A 13325-nucleotide genomic window follows, 5' to 3' on the forward strand; every position below is an offset into this window, starting at 1 on the left:
TGGGCATTGTATGCATGTATGGAAATATCACACTGAACCTCATTAATATGTACAGTTAATTTAATACATCTAAAACAAAATGTCAAAGATGTGAAACAAAGTATTGGGCAGAAATATTATTTATCATTCTTTCTTTTATATTTGGTACTCATTTCTTCATTGGAAATCTTTGCCTACCTTAGGGTCATAAAGTGTTTGTTTTCTTCAAAAAATTGTATTGTCTTAGCTTCCACATTTCAACCTACTGTCCATCTGGGAAGGATTTTGATGTGTTGTGTGTTAGAGTCAAGATTCATTTCTTCCATGAAGATCATCTTTTCCTCACTGCTCTTTAGTGTCTACTGGTGATCACATATGTGGGGGTCCATTCTTAAACTCTTAAACCAAAAAACAATAAAATCAGATAAGTATGAAAAATATGTACACTTTCTTATATGTAGTTACGTTACAAGAAGGGTTTATTTGTTTTTGGTACTAGGGGTTATGCCCAGGGGCACTTTTCCACCAAGCTACATCCCCAGCCTTTTTAACTTTTTGTTTTGAGACAAAGTCTCACTAAGTTGCTTAGGGCCTCACTAAATTACTGGGGCTGGCCTCAAACTTGTGATCCTACTGCCTCAGCCTCCCAAGTTGCTGAAATTAGAGGTGTGTGCTCCCACTCCCAGCAACATTATCTTATGTAAAGTTGAAAATCAGAGGTAGAGCATGCATGAGGCCCTGCGTTTAATCTCCAGTACCACAAAATAATAAAATAAAAAATAATAACCAGGGTGGAGGTGGCCCAAGACTATAATCCCAGTGACTCAGGAGGCTGAGGCATGATGATCTCAATTTCAAGGCTAGTCTTGGCAATTTAGGGAGATCTGGTCTCAAAATAACAAATAAATAAATAAAAAGGGCTAGGGATGTAACTCAATGTTAGAATAACCCTGAATTCAATCTCTAGTACCACAATAAAGAAAGGAAGGAAGAAAGAAAGTTAGGCTATAAACACATTTAGAACTGGTACCTTTTAAATTGGAAAATTTCATTTTCTTTTCTCTGACTGCTGGTATTTACCAAATGCTGGAGAGAATGCAAAGAAACTGGACCTCTCATACATTGCCAGGAGGAATGAAAAGTGGTACAGCCACTCTGGAAATTATTTGGCAGTTTCTTTAAGAAAAATACTTATGACATGACCCAGCAATTGTCTGGGCATTCACCCAGATAAATGAAATCTCTTGTATACATAGAAAACTATACAAGATCATCTGTATCAGCATAATTTATAACAGCACCAAACTGGAAACAACTATAATGAGCCTCAATAGGTGATGGTTAAACAAACTATAGGGTATCTGTAAAATGAAACACTACTCAGCAATTTAAAAAATGAACTATTGTTATTGGATAAAATATGGATGGTTTTTGAGGACATTCTGCTAGGTGGGGAAAAAACAATGATCAAAAGGTCATATACTGGGCTGGGGTTGTGGCTCAATAGTTGAGTGCTTGTCTAGCAGGTGCAAGGCCCTGGATTTGATCCTCAGCACCACATGAAAATAAATAAATAAATAAATAAAGTTATTGTGTCCAACTATAACTAAAATAAATAAATGTTTTTAAAAAGGCCATATACTGTATGGTTTCATTTATATAACATTTTCAAAATGACAAAATTTTAAACACAGAATATAAACAGTCACACATGATGGTGCACATCTGTAACCCCAGCAGCTCAAGAGACTGAGGCAGGAGGATCACAAGTTCGAAGCCAGTCTCAGCAACTTAGCAAGGCCCTACGCAACTCAGTGAGACTCTGTCTCAAAATAAAAAATAAAAAGGGCTGGGGACATGGCTTAGTGGTTAAGCACCCTGAGTTCAATCCCTGGTACCAAAAAAGAAAGATGGGGGGGTAGGGAGAGAGAGAAGGAGAAAGAGAGCAAGCAAGAGCAAATGACTGGTTGGCAGGAGTTATGAATTGTGGGAAGCCATTCTTGCACGTGATTTGAGTTACCTCCCTGGCTGGGTGTGAGGTGCTTAGACACACTGTATCAGAGCCTTCCCCACCCTGTCCCAGGTGCGAGGGTTTGTCCGTGTGGGGGTGTGCCTGACCACTGACCTGAAAACCAATCACTGACCCTGACCTTGGAATGCTGCCCCCCTGGATCTTCATTAGATGGAAGTTTCCTCTGAAATTTTTGTTCCCCAATAAAAGCTCACTCCCTGGCGTGTTTCTCTCTCTCTTGCTGGCCTCTTGTGTAAACCTCGCTACCGCGTCAGGTGGCTAGAGGCAGGAGCTGGGAGGAGCCGCCTCTGAGCTGGGCATAAAAGGTAAATTGAGAGTCATGTCTCTTCAATTTGAACTCACTAGTTAATTTCTATGTTTCGAACCTCTATTATGAAGCTAGCATGCTGGTCGCGTGGCTGAATGAATGATAGTGGGGGTAAAGACTCTAAAAGAGTGATAGTCCTATATCTTGATTGGGGGGTAATTTAAAAAATTTACACACGACAAAATTACATAGAACTATGCACATACCTTGTAATAATGTCAAATTCTAAATTTTTATATTATGACATTGTAAAATGCAACCACTGGGGATAACCGGATAAAGGTTTCACAGGATGTCTTTGTACTATGTTGAAACTTCCTATGAATCTAACAATTATTTCAAAGTAAAAACTTTGATGCTTGCCTAGCATGCACAAGGTCCAAGGTTCAATCCTGAGTACTGCAACAACAAAAAAGTTTAAGAAAGTCATAATTATGCTGGACAAATTTATTGTATTTTTCTGTAGTATGATGTAACAGGCAGACAAAAGAAAAACCAAAGTGGATATGAAAAAATATAATCAATAAGGCTAGATTTAATACACATAAATTTATTTATTGAATATATAGTCATTCCTCTATATCCGTGGGCTCTGCATTCTAGATATAACCAAATGTGGATTTAAAGTATTTTTTTTATTCCAAAAAGTAAAACTTGAATTTGCTGCATGCTAAGCACTGTACTGAAACCACATGAATGAAGTGGAGAGTTAAGTGGATTACAAAAGCAATCTGTAAGTGTAAGAAGAAAGAAAATGCTACCTTGTTGTTGACACGTATTATGTAGCTATGCCAACTGTGGTTCTGTCTGTATTGAACATGTATAATACAGTATAACAACTATTTACATAGCACTTACATTTTATCAGGTATTAAAAGTCATCTAAAGATGATTGAAAGTATACTGGAGATGTGTATTCATTATACACAAACACTAGGCCATTATATATTTTATATAAGGGACACAGCATTGACAAATTTTGGTATCTACAGGGGGTCCTGGAACCAATTCCTCATGGATATCACGGGACAATTGCACAGTCTTCTCAGACTCATGGCATAGCTTATAAGCATTTTTAAAACGGGTGACAAACGGTGCAGTGGTGCACTTCTGTAATCCTGGTGGCTCAGGAGGCTGAGGCAGTAGGATTGGGAGTTCAAAGCCAGCCTCAGCAAAGTTGAGGTGCTAAGCAACTCAGTGAGACCCTGTCTGTAAATAAAATACAAAAAATAGGGCTGGGAAAGTGAGTCAGTGGCTGAGTGCCCCTGAGTTCAATCCCTGGACCCCATCCCTAGAAAAAGGGTGACTTGGACTCAAAGAAAAAATCTTGATAACTTTTAAAAATTAGAATTTTGGCAGACTGCATTGACTATAACTCTAGAAAATCAGAAACATACAATAAAAAGATAACCAAACTACCAAATCCAGATTTCAATTAAGAAATGGGGATGGGAATATAGATCAGAGGTAAAGTGCTTGACTAGTATGCATGAGGTCTGAGTTTAACCCCCAGCACTGGAAAGAGAAAGAAAGAGAGAGAGAGAGAAGGTAGGGGGAAGGGAGGAAGAAGAAGAGGAGGAGGAGGGGGAGGAGGAGAAGGAAACCATAAACACATTAGGATTGAAGATGAAATTTTATAATAAAATTACAGAACTCAAACCAAATTCTGAGACACAGCTAAAGCTATATTTAAAGGATATGATAGTTTGGAATGTTTTTTATATTTAAAAATAAAAGTCAAGGTAAATAAACGATTAAACCTAAGAAATTAACAAAAGACAACAAAATGTTCATGGGAAGTGTGATAAAGAGAAAGAGAAAGAGGGGCTGGGGTTGTGACTCAGTGGTAGAGTGCTTGCCTAGCATGCACAAGGCACTGGGTTCGATCCTCAGCACCACATAAATGTAAAATAAAGATATTGTGTCCACCTAAAACTTAAGAATAAATATTTTTTAAAAAGATATATACACATACACACATGCACTTGTACATACCTAAATTCATTCAATTTTATGAATGAAAAAAGATCAACTGCCATAGGTGGGAAAGTGATCAAAATAAATTAATGAAGCATTATGCATAGTGCCATGAAAATATAAAATTCCTAGAAAACATATATTACCTTTATTATTTCTCCCAAAGTAAAAATTTACAAAGATCAGTAATCAGAGAAAAATAGTTAAAATTTATATTTAAAAAATAGTTCTAAGTGTGTTTATAACTGAACTTTAAAGAATATAGTATCTATGCCATTTTTGGAGGGGAGGTTCCAGGGGTTGAACTCAGAGGCACTCAACTACTGATCCACATCCCTAGCCTCTTTTAAAATTTTATCTGGAGACAGTCTCATTAAGTTGCTTAGGGCCTCAATAAATTGCTAAGGCTGACTTTGAACACCTGATTCTCCTGCCTCAGCCTCCAGAGCCCCTGGGATTACAGGCATGTGCCACCCCACAGGGCCATGTCTATGCCATTTTAACACAAAGATAAAAATTTCCAATTTCCTTTAAAAAACTGGCTTAACCTTAATACCAACAATTGTTAAATATGGCACAAAACAAGAAGACAATGAATAATTGTCTCATGATAGCAAAAAAAATTTAAATAAAATATTACTAACTCAAATCCAATTGTGACTCACTATAAAAATTGTCCTTTACCAAACAATTATTCCAAAAAAAAAGGATAGATTTGGGGCTGGGATTGTGGCTCAGCGGTAGAGCGCTCGCCTAGCACAGGCAGGACCCGGGTTCGATCCTCAGCACCACATAAAAATAAAGGCATTGCGTTGTGTCCATCTACACCTAAAAATAAATTTAAAAATTTTAAAAAGTAAAGGATAGATTCATACTGCATATCAATATAAATCATACAATGATCAATTAAAGAGATAAAACCATAAGAATATTAGTATCTAAAAGGTTTCTGACACAATTAAGAAGACATTCTTTAAAAAATACAAATTAAAATACAAACATAAAACACAAAGACACCATCAAGAACGTTAAAAGGGGGCTGAGGTTGTGGCTCAGCAGTAAAGCATTCGTCTAGCACGTGCGAAGCTCTTGGTTCAATCCTCAGCACCACATAAAAATAAATAAATAAAATAAAGGTATTATGTCTAACTACAACTAAAAAATAAAAAAAGACAGTGAAAAGAGCTGGGTATGGTAGTATACACCTATAATCCCACTACTGTACAGGCTGAGGCAAGAGGATCATAAGTTTAAGGAATTTAGCAAGACCCTGTCTCAAAACAAAAAATCAAAAGGACTGGGGATGTAGCTCAGTGGTAAAGCACATGACTAGCATGTATGAGGCCCTGGCTTCCATCCCCAGGATCATTACAAAAAAGGTTATATGACACGCAAAGGATGGCACAAAAAATACAAATTGCATAAGGGACTTGTATCAAGAATATATTAAAGAACACTTACAACTCAATAATACAAATAACTAAATTTTAAAACAAATTATTTGAACAGAAATTTCTCTTTAAGATAATAAACAGGGGCTGGGGATGTGGGTCAAGCGGTAGCGCGCTCACCTGGCATGTGCTGGGCGCTGGGTTTGATCCTCAATACCCATAAAAATAAAATAAAGGGCTGGGGATGTGGCTCAAGCGGTAGCGCGCTCGCCTGGCATGCGTGCGGCCCGGGTTCGATCCTCAGCACCACATACCAACAAAGATGTTGTGTCCGCCAATAACTAATAAATAAATAAATATTAAAAAATAAATAAATAAAATAAAGATATTGTGTCCACCTGAAACTACAAAATAAATTTTTAAAAAGATAATAAACAAATGACCCTAGGTATAAGAAAAGATGCTCAGCATCAGTAGTCATTAGGGAAATGTAAATCAGAATCACAAGGAGACATCATTTCACATCTAGTAGAATGACAAGAATAAAAAAAGATAATAACATGTTTTGACAAGGATGCAACAAATTGGAATAATCATATATTGCTGATAGGATATAAACTGGAACAGCTATTTTGGAAATAGTTTGGCAGCTCTTCTAAACATAGAGGTACCATGTGATTTAGTGAAAGACTTGAAAATATACCACTCTGGCCTTGCATGCTCAAGACCTCAGGTTCAGAGGTTCAGCACACACACACACACACACACACACACACACATATACTCTTTCTGCCATATTGATTATTTTGAGTTAAAGGCACTTGAAAAATAGCAGGTGCAAGATTATTCTGACCTTCATTCTGTTTCTTAAAATGTAGGAGATAAGGGCTGGGGTTGTGGCTCAGTGGTAGAACACTTGCGTAGCATGTGTGAGGCACTGGGTTCGAACCTCAGCACCACATATAAATAAATAAAATAGAGGTCATTGACAACTAAAAAAAAAAGTATGGGATAAAATTTTCATGTAAAAACTGGGAATCTACCCCAAGGAAAGCAATATTGTTAACAACAAAGACAAGAATTTGAGGCGCACTGGGTGGCACAACTCTGTAATCCCAGTGGCTTGGGGAGGCTGAGGCAGGAAGATGGAGAATTCAAAGCCAGCCTCAGCAAAAGCAAGGCACTAAGAAACTCAGTGAGACCCTGTCTCTAAATAAAATATAAAATAGGGCTGGAGAAGTGGCTCAGTGGTTGAGTGCCCCTGAGTTCAATCCTCAGTACCAAAAAAAAAAAAAAAAAAAAAAACAGAGAATCTGTAGAGTTTATTAAAATAATTGTTTGTTTTAAGATTCCCCACATTTGGGGCTGGAGATGTGGCTCAAGTGGTAGCGTGCTCTCCTGGCATGTGTGCGGCCCGGGTTCGATCCTCAGCACCACATACAAAGATGTTGTGTCCACCGGAAAAAAAAAAACTAAAAAATAAAATATTATAATTCTCTCTCTCTTTAAAAAAAAGATTCCCCACATAATTTCATTGCTTTTTCACAATTTATTCTTTGTCCAACAGAGTATATAAGTGATTAACACTAACTACTTGTTTGAGTATTTTATTTTCAGTGCTGGGGATTGACCCCAAGGTCTCTGCATGCTAGGTAAGTATCCCATCACTAAGTTACATCCCCAGCCCCTGTCTTCAGTTTTTAATTGGTACATTATAATTATATTATGGTACATTAGAATAGTGAGATTCCCTGTTACATATTTTTTACATTCACACAGATCATCATTTCTTCATGATAGTTCCTATGCACTGTAAAACTTACATTTAGTAGATCTGTATGTGTTCCCCCTGCTTGTCTTATGTCATTTTAATTCTCAAGAATAGGCAAAAAGAAATCCTAGAAAATAAGAGGTAAAATTCTGTCTCACTCCCCTACACCAAAAAGTTCATTTCTGCGTATCCATCCAAAACAAAAGTGTATACAAATACTTGTAAACAAATGCTCAGAGCAGCATTATTTATAATAGGTAAAAAGTAGAAATAATTCTGAACATGTACAAAGATTCTTTTCTTGTCATCATTTTTTAAACAATATAGTATAACAACTTCTTATATAGCATTTACATTGTATTAGGTATTATAAATAATCTAGAGATGATTTAAAGTATACAGGAGGACTGTGAACATTATATGCAAACACTATGCAATTTATATAAGTGTTTTGGTTTGGATGTGAGGTGTCTCCCAAAAGCTCACGTGTGAGACAATGCAAGAAGGTTTGGAGGAGAAATGATTGGGTTGTGACAGTTTTAACACAATCAGTGAACTAATTCCTGATGGGATTAACTGAGTGGTAACTGGAGGCAGGTGGGGTGTGGCTGGCTAGTGTTTCATTGGGGGGCGTAACTATGGGGTATATATTTTGTATCTGGAGAATGGAATCCCTCTCTGTTTTCTGATCACTACGTGAGCTGCTTCCCTTTGCCACACTCTTCTTCCATGATATTCTGTCTTACCTTGAGCCCCAAGGAATGGAGCTGGCTTTCTGTGAGCCAAGACCTCTGAAACTGTGAGCCCTTAAATAAACCTTTTCTCCTGTACAATTGTTCTGGCTGGGTCCTTTAGTCACAGCAGTGAAAAAGCTGAATAAAACAATAAGGGACTTAGGCATCTCAGGATGTTGGTATCTGCAGGAGGTCCTAGAATCAATCCCTCTAGATACTGAGGGAGACTGTAATTCTAAAATAGTCAAACTCATGGAAACAATAGAATGGTGGTCATCAAGGACTGAGAGGAGGACAAAATAGGGAGTTGCTGTACAATAGGTATCTTAGTCCATTTTCTGTTATGATAACAAAATACCCAAGGCTGGAGAACATATAAACAAAAAAGTCTTATTCAGCTCACAGTTTTGGAGGCTGAAATTCCAAGATCAGGTAGCACCATCAGTATGGCTTCTAGTGAGGGCCTCATGACAGATGGCATCACAATTGTGTGAGTCCATGCAGAAGGAGTTCACATGTCGAGACAGGAAGCCAGAGGGATTCAGGGGCCAGGCTTGATCTTTTATATCAACTTGTTCTTATGGGAACTGAGGTCCCTCAAGAACTATATTAACTCTTTCTGAGGGTAGTACCCCACGAATGACCTAATTATCATTCACTAGGCCCCACCTTCTAAAGGTTCTACTATCTCAATACTACCACACTGAGGACCAAGCTTCCAGGCACATAAACCTTGGGGGACACATTCACACCATATCCAAATAATAGCAATGGAACTAAAGTTTCAGTTATACAAGATGAATAAGTTCTAAAAACCTGCTATACAACATTGTCCCTATAGTTAACAGTATTGTATGGGGCACTTAAAATTTTACAAAAAGGTAGATTTCAGTAGATTTCACTTTAAGTGTTCTTACCATAATAAAAATAAATAAAATGAATAAAGTACTGATACATCCTATAACATGGATGAACCTTGAAAACAATATGCTAAGTGAAAGAAGACAGTCATAAAAGACCACATATTTTATTGTTGCATTATTATACAGTGTCTAAAATGTACAAAACTTAGAGACAGGAAGTAAATTAGTGGTTGTCTATGGCTGGTCTGAAGGTGAAAATACTAAAACCCACTAAACTGCAGCTTTAAATGGGTAAATTTTATGATAGTGAATGATATCAGTAAGGTTGTTTGGGGAAAAACATCATTTAGCCAGTAAGAGGTCACGCAGGGTTTCAAACTTGGTGTGTGGCATGAGGTAAGTACTCTATAAATGTTTGTTAAATGAATGAATGAATAAACAAACACCCTTTACTCCCAAATAAAAATGTTCAACTGAACTGGGGTTGTGGCTCAGTGGTAGAGCGATTGCCTAGCACGTGTGAGGCATTGAGTTTGATCCTCAGCTTCACATAAGAATAAATAAATAAAACATTCTGTACATATACAACTAAAAATATTTTTAAATGCTCAAGTTATTTTCATTAACTTTAGCAATAAGATAGCAATACCTTCTATCAAGTTTTACTCAACATTGTTCTGAAAGCTATAGCTAATGCAATAGAAGATAAGGTGATCAGAATAGATATTTGAAAGGAAGAGTATCATTTTTAATTTGATGTGATATGTTATCTAGGAAAATTAAGACAGTATAAAAAGCAACTACAGCTCATATAAGAATTTGATAATTGGATTGGATAAGAAAATTACAAAAGTCAACAGACTTTATGGAAATAGAAAAAATACGCTATTCACAATGATGACAAATACAAAGGTAAAATATCTTAGAAGAAACATTTTTAAAAACGTGCTAGGAAATTCACAATAGCCAAATTATGGAATAAATCCAGATGCCCATCAACAGATGAAATGATTAAGAAAATGTGGTATATATACATAATGGAGTTTTACTCACCACAAAAAAAGAATGAAATAATGGCATTTGCTGGTAAATGGATGGAACTGAGGAACACCATGCTAAATGAAATAAGTCAGACTCAGATAATTGAGGGTCAAATGTTTTCTCTCATATGTGGAAGCTAGAGAAAAATAATGGAAAGAAGGTGGTTGGGGAGGGGATCATATACCATAAAGCTATAGGGAAAAGTAGTAGAGTAGAAGGAAAGTGAGAGTGAGGGGGGAAAGAAGGGAAAGGGAAAGATAAATGGAATGAATTTGACAATATATCATGTTATATTCGTATATAAAGATACCAAAGGGAATTTAAACTTTATGTATATGTAGAAAAAAGGAAGTTTAATAGAGTAGAGGAGGAAGAATAGGGGAAGGGAGGAGGGGAGGAAAAGGGGGGTGGGTCTTGAAATCAAATTCCTTGCATGTGTAATTTTGTCAAAATGAACCAAATTACTATGGATAATCATGATATGCTCTAATAAAAAAACAAATAAATAAAAAATGATTGACTCAGTAAAAAAAAGGTGCTAACCCTTTTAAAAAACTATAAAATATTATAGTTTCAATTACTATTTTTGAAACTAGATTAAATAGTTTTAACATTCTTACAAAAGAATAATTGCTCAAGAATATTAAAGAAAACAACAAAAGCCAGGTGTGGTGGTATAAACCTATAATTCCAGTGATTTGAGAGGCTGATGCAGGAGGATTGCAAGTTCAAGGCCAGCCTCAGCAATTTAGTAAGGCCCTAAGCAATTTACTAAGACCCTATTTCAAAATCAAAAATAAAAAGGGCTGGAGATGTAGCTCAGTGATAAAAACCCCTAGGTTCAAAACCTCAGAACCAGCAACAACAACAAAAAACAAAACAACAAAAAAAGAACAGTGAAGGGGCAGGGGTTGTAGCACAGTGGTAGAGCGCTTACCTAGCATGTGTGAGGCACCAGGTTTGACCCTTAGCACCACATATAAATAAGTAAACAAATAGATAAATAAATAAATAAAACAAAGATTAAAAAAATCTTAAAGAACAGTGAAGAAAACTAGCATTATTTGACATCAAAACTATTTCCAAAGTCAATATAATCTTTAAAAGGGAATAAATACATATTTCAGAAGAACAAATTAGAGTTCAAAAATAAAACAATATAGCCAGGCAGGTTGGTGTATGCCTGTAATTCCAGTGACTCAGGAGGCTGAGGCAGGAGGATCATAAATTAGAGGCCAGCCTGGGAAATTTCGTGAAACCTTGCTTCAAAATAAAATAAAAAGGCCTGGGGATGTAGCTCAGTAGTAGACAGCATCTCTGCATTCAATCCCAGTACCATTTAAAAAAAAGTAAAAAAGAAAGCAATATATATTTAAGAATTGGTGTGACAGAAGTAACATTTAACTGGGTTAGAAAAGAGTATAATGATTGGTGCTGGCAAACTGGTTATCCAAATTAAAAATACAAACTGATCTCACTTCCTGCCACATACTAGAATAAATTTCAGTTAGAATAAAGTTTAATTCTAAAAGTTAAAACAATAAAAATTTTAATAACTTTAGGCCATATATTTAAGCATGAAATGAGAACTATTATGCAAGACAAGAAACTCAGAACCTGAAAAGAAAAAAGATAGATACATCTAATCAGATCAAGTTTAACATTTTTCTGATTATACCTGAGGACAACTTTCAAAAATCAAGATAAAGAGATAAAGAAATATACCTATCATAAATGGCAGAAGGTAAATACAACACAAATTAATAAGAAAGACAAATCACTTGAAGGAAATAAAAACAAAAGATAGGAAAAAATTTAAACATATTTCAATATATTTAAGCAATAGTTGTCAGGAAAATGCATATCAAAGTAAACTAGATACCTTTGTGTTTGCCTCTCAGAATTGGGAAAATAAAAAAGCAACAATGTTCAGTGTGAGAGCTGATCTTGAAATAAGCCCTTTCATATGTTCCTGGTGGGAATTTCAATTTTACAAGTTTTGGAAAATTATTTGGTGGTATGTTTTGAACTTAAAAACACTGATCCCTGCACCTAAAAGTCACTCAAATGACAGTCTCTGACTACAATTTGGAAACCAATGACAAAATGACAGTTTTGGGAAATCAAAATCTCATATCTAAATAACAGGGGTCAAAGAAGAAATCAAAACAAATTAGAAAACACTAGAAGTAAACTATGGTGGAAATGCTACATAGCAAGACTTGCACATGTAGCTGAAGTGTTCTTAGAGAAAAATAAACGTAGCTCAGTAGTAGAGAGCACTATTAGTAGACAGTTCATATACGTGATGTTTATAATTATAAAATGATTGAACAGTAATGAGTAAACATGCAATTAGAACAAAATCCCCAAAATAATGAAGACAAGGGCAAAAATTAATGACTAAGAAAGCAAAGATACAAAAGGGCAATCAAAGTCAAAGTAGGTTTTTGAAACAATCTCAACTCAGACATAAAGATCTGTCATTGACCCCTGGAAGCTGAGGACCTAATTCCATAGGCCCCCATTAAATAGTTCCAAATAAACATTCCCTTATCCCACAGAAACCTTAGCCACCCACTCAATCAACCCAATTCTACACCCCAATGATCTCTACCACTCAACCCGCAGAGATCCCTCATGGACTCCTCATCACTCACAGGTCTCCCATAATTTACCAGAGACTCCTGCATCACTCACTCCAGGGTTCCCATCACTCATCCCACAAATCCCAGTCACTCACTCTCTGCACCTCCCCATAAGTGGCCTTAGAGAAGCCCCATCACTCACCCTACAGAGTACCATCATTGATAGGAAATCTGGTCATCACACCCTTGTAATAATCTCATCTCGATGTTTAACTGGCCTTTAATCTGCCTGTTAACCTCCTGCACTCTTAAGGCTTGAAACTGTTTTGAGGGACCCTTGAGTTTCTGGACTTGTTCTGCACATGCTCACTGTCAGCTTCGAAGCAGCCACTGCTCCAGTGGCCCACAATTACACCCTGCGCACTTACACGGCATCGGTGCGTGAGTGTGCGTGAGTGTCGGAGGAGAGGCGGGCTTTCCAATTTTCTTCAGTGACTGTCAGGCGAGGAACATGGCTGTCCCCTTGGGATTGCCTCTATGGGAGCCGCCATCTTGGACGGCTGGTCGCTTCGGCCACGGAGGCCGCGCTTTCCCACCCTATCTTTCCCAGTGCAATTTCTCGGGGGCCAAGGCGAAGGTCGG

General features: G+C 36.8%; 1 protein-coding gene across 7 annotated transcripts in view; it reads right to left on the bottom strand.

The window, feature by feature from the left end:
* Positions 1-13325, bottom strand: part of ZNF41 (zinc finger protein 41) — a 61702-nt gene that overhangs the window by 48016 nt on the left and 361 nt on the right. For 2 of the 7 annotated variants that reach the window (XM_081277219.1, XM_081277214.1), the window contains exon 1: positions 12886-13015. The exons of 1 other annotated variant lie outside the window; for it this stretch is intronic. Coding sequence is in view for 1 of the 6 variants with exons in the window: in XM_081277218.1 (XP_081133344.1) it covers positions 12886-12903 (18 nt within the window). In the remaining 5 variants the exon portion in view is untranslated. Of the gene's footprint in view, positions 1-177; positions 374-5866; positions 5900-12885; positions 13024-13111; positions 13246-13325 lie in introns of those variants that run through there. 4 more of the 7 variants (XM_081277216.1, XM_081277218.1, XM_081277220.1 and 1 more) reach the window with 4 other exon arrangements.

The sequence above is a fragment of the Spermophilus citellus genome (genome assembly GCF_964194105.1).
Source record: "Spermophilus citellus genome assembly, chromosome: X".
NCBI lineage: Eukaryota > Metazoa > Chordata > Mammalia > Rodentia > Sciuridae > Spermophilus > Spermophilus citellus.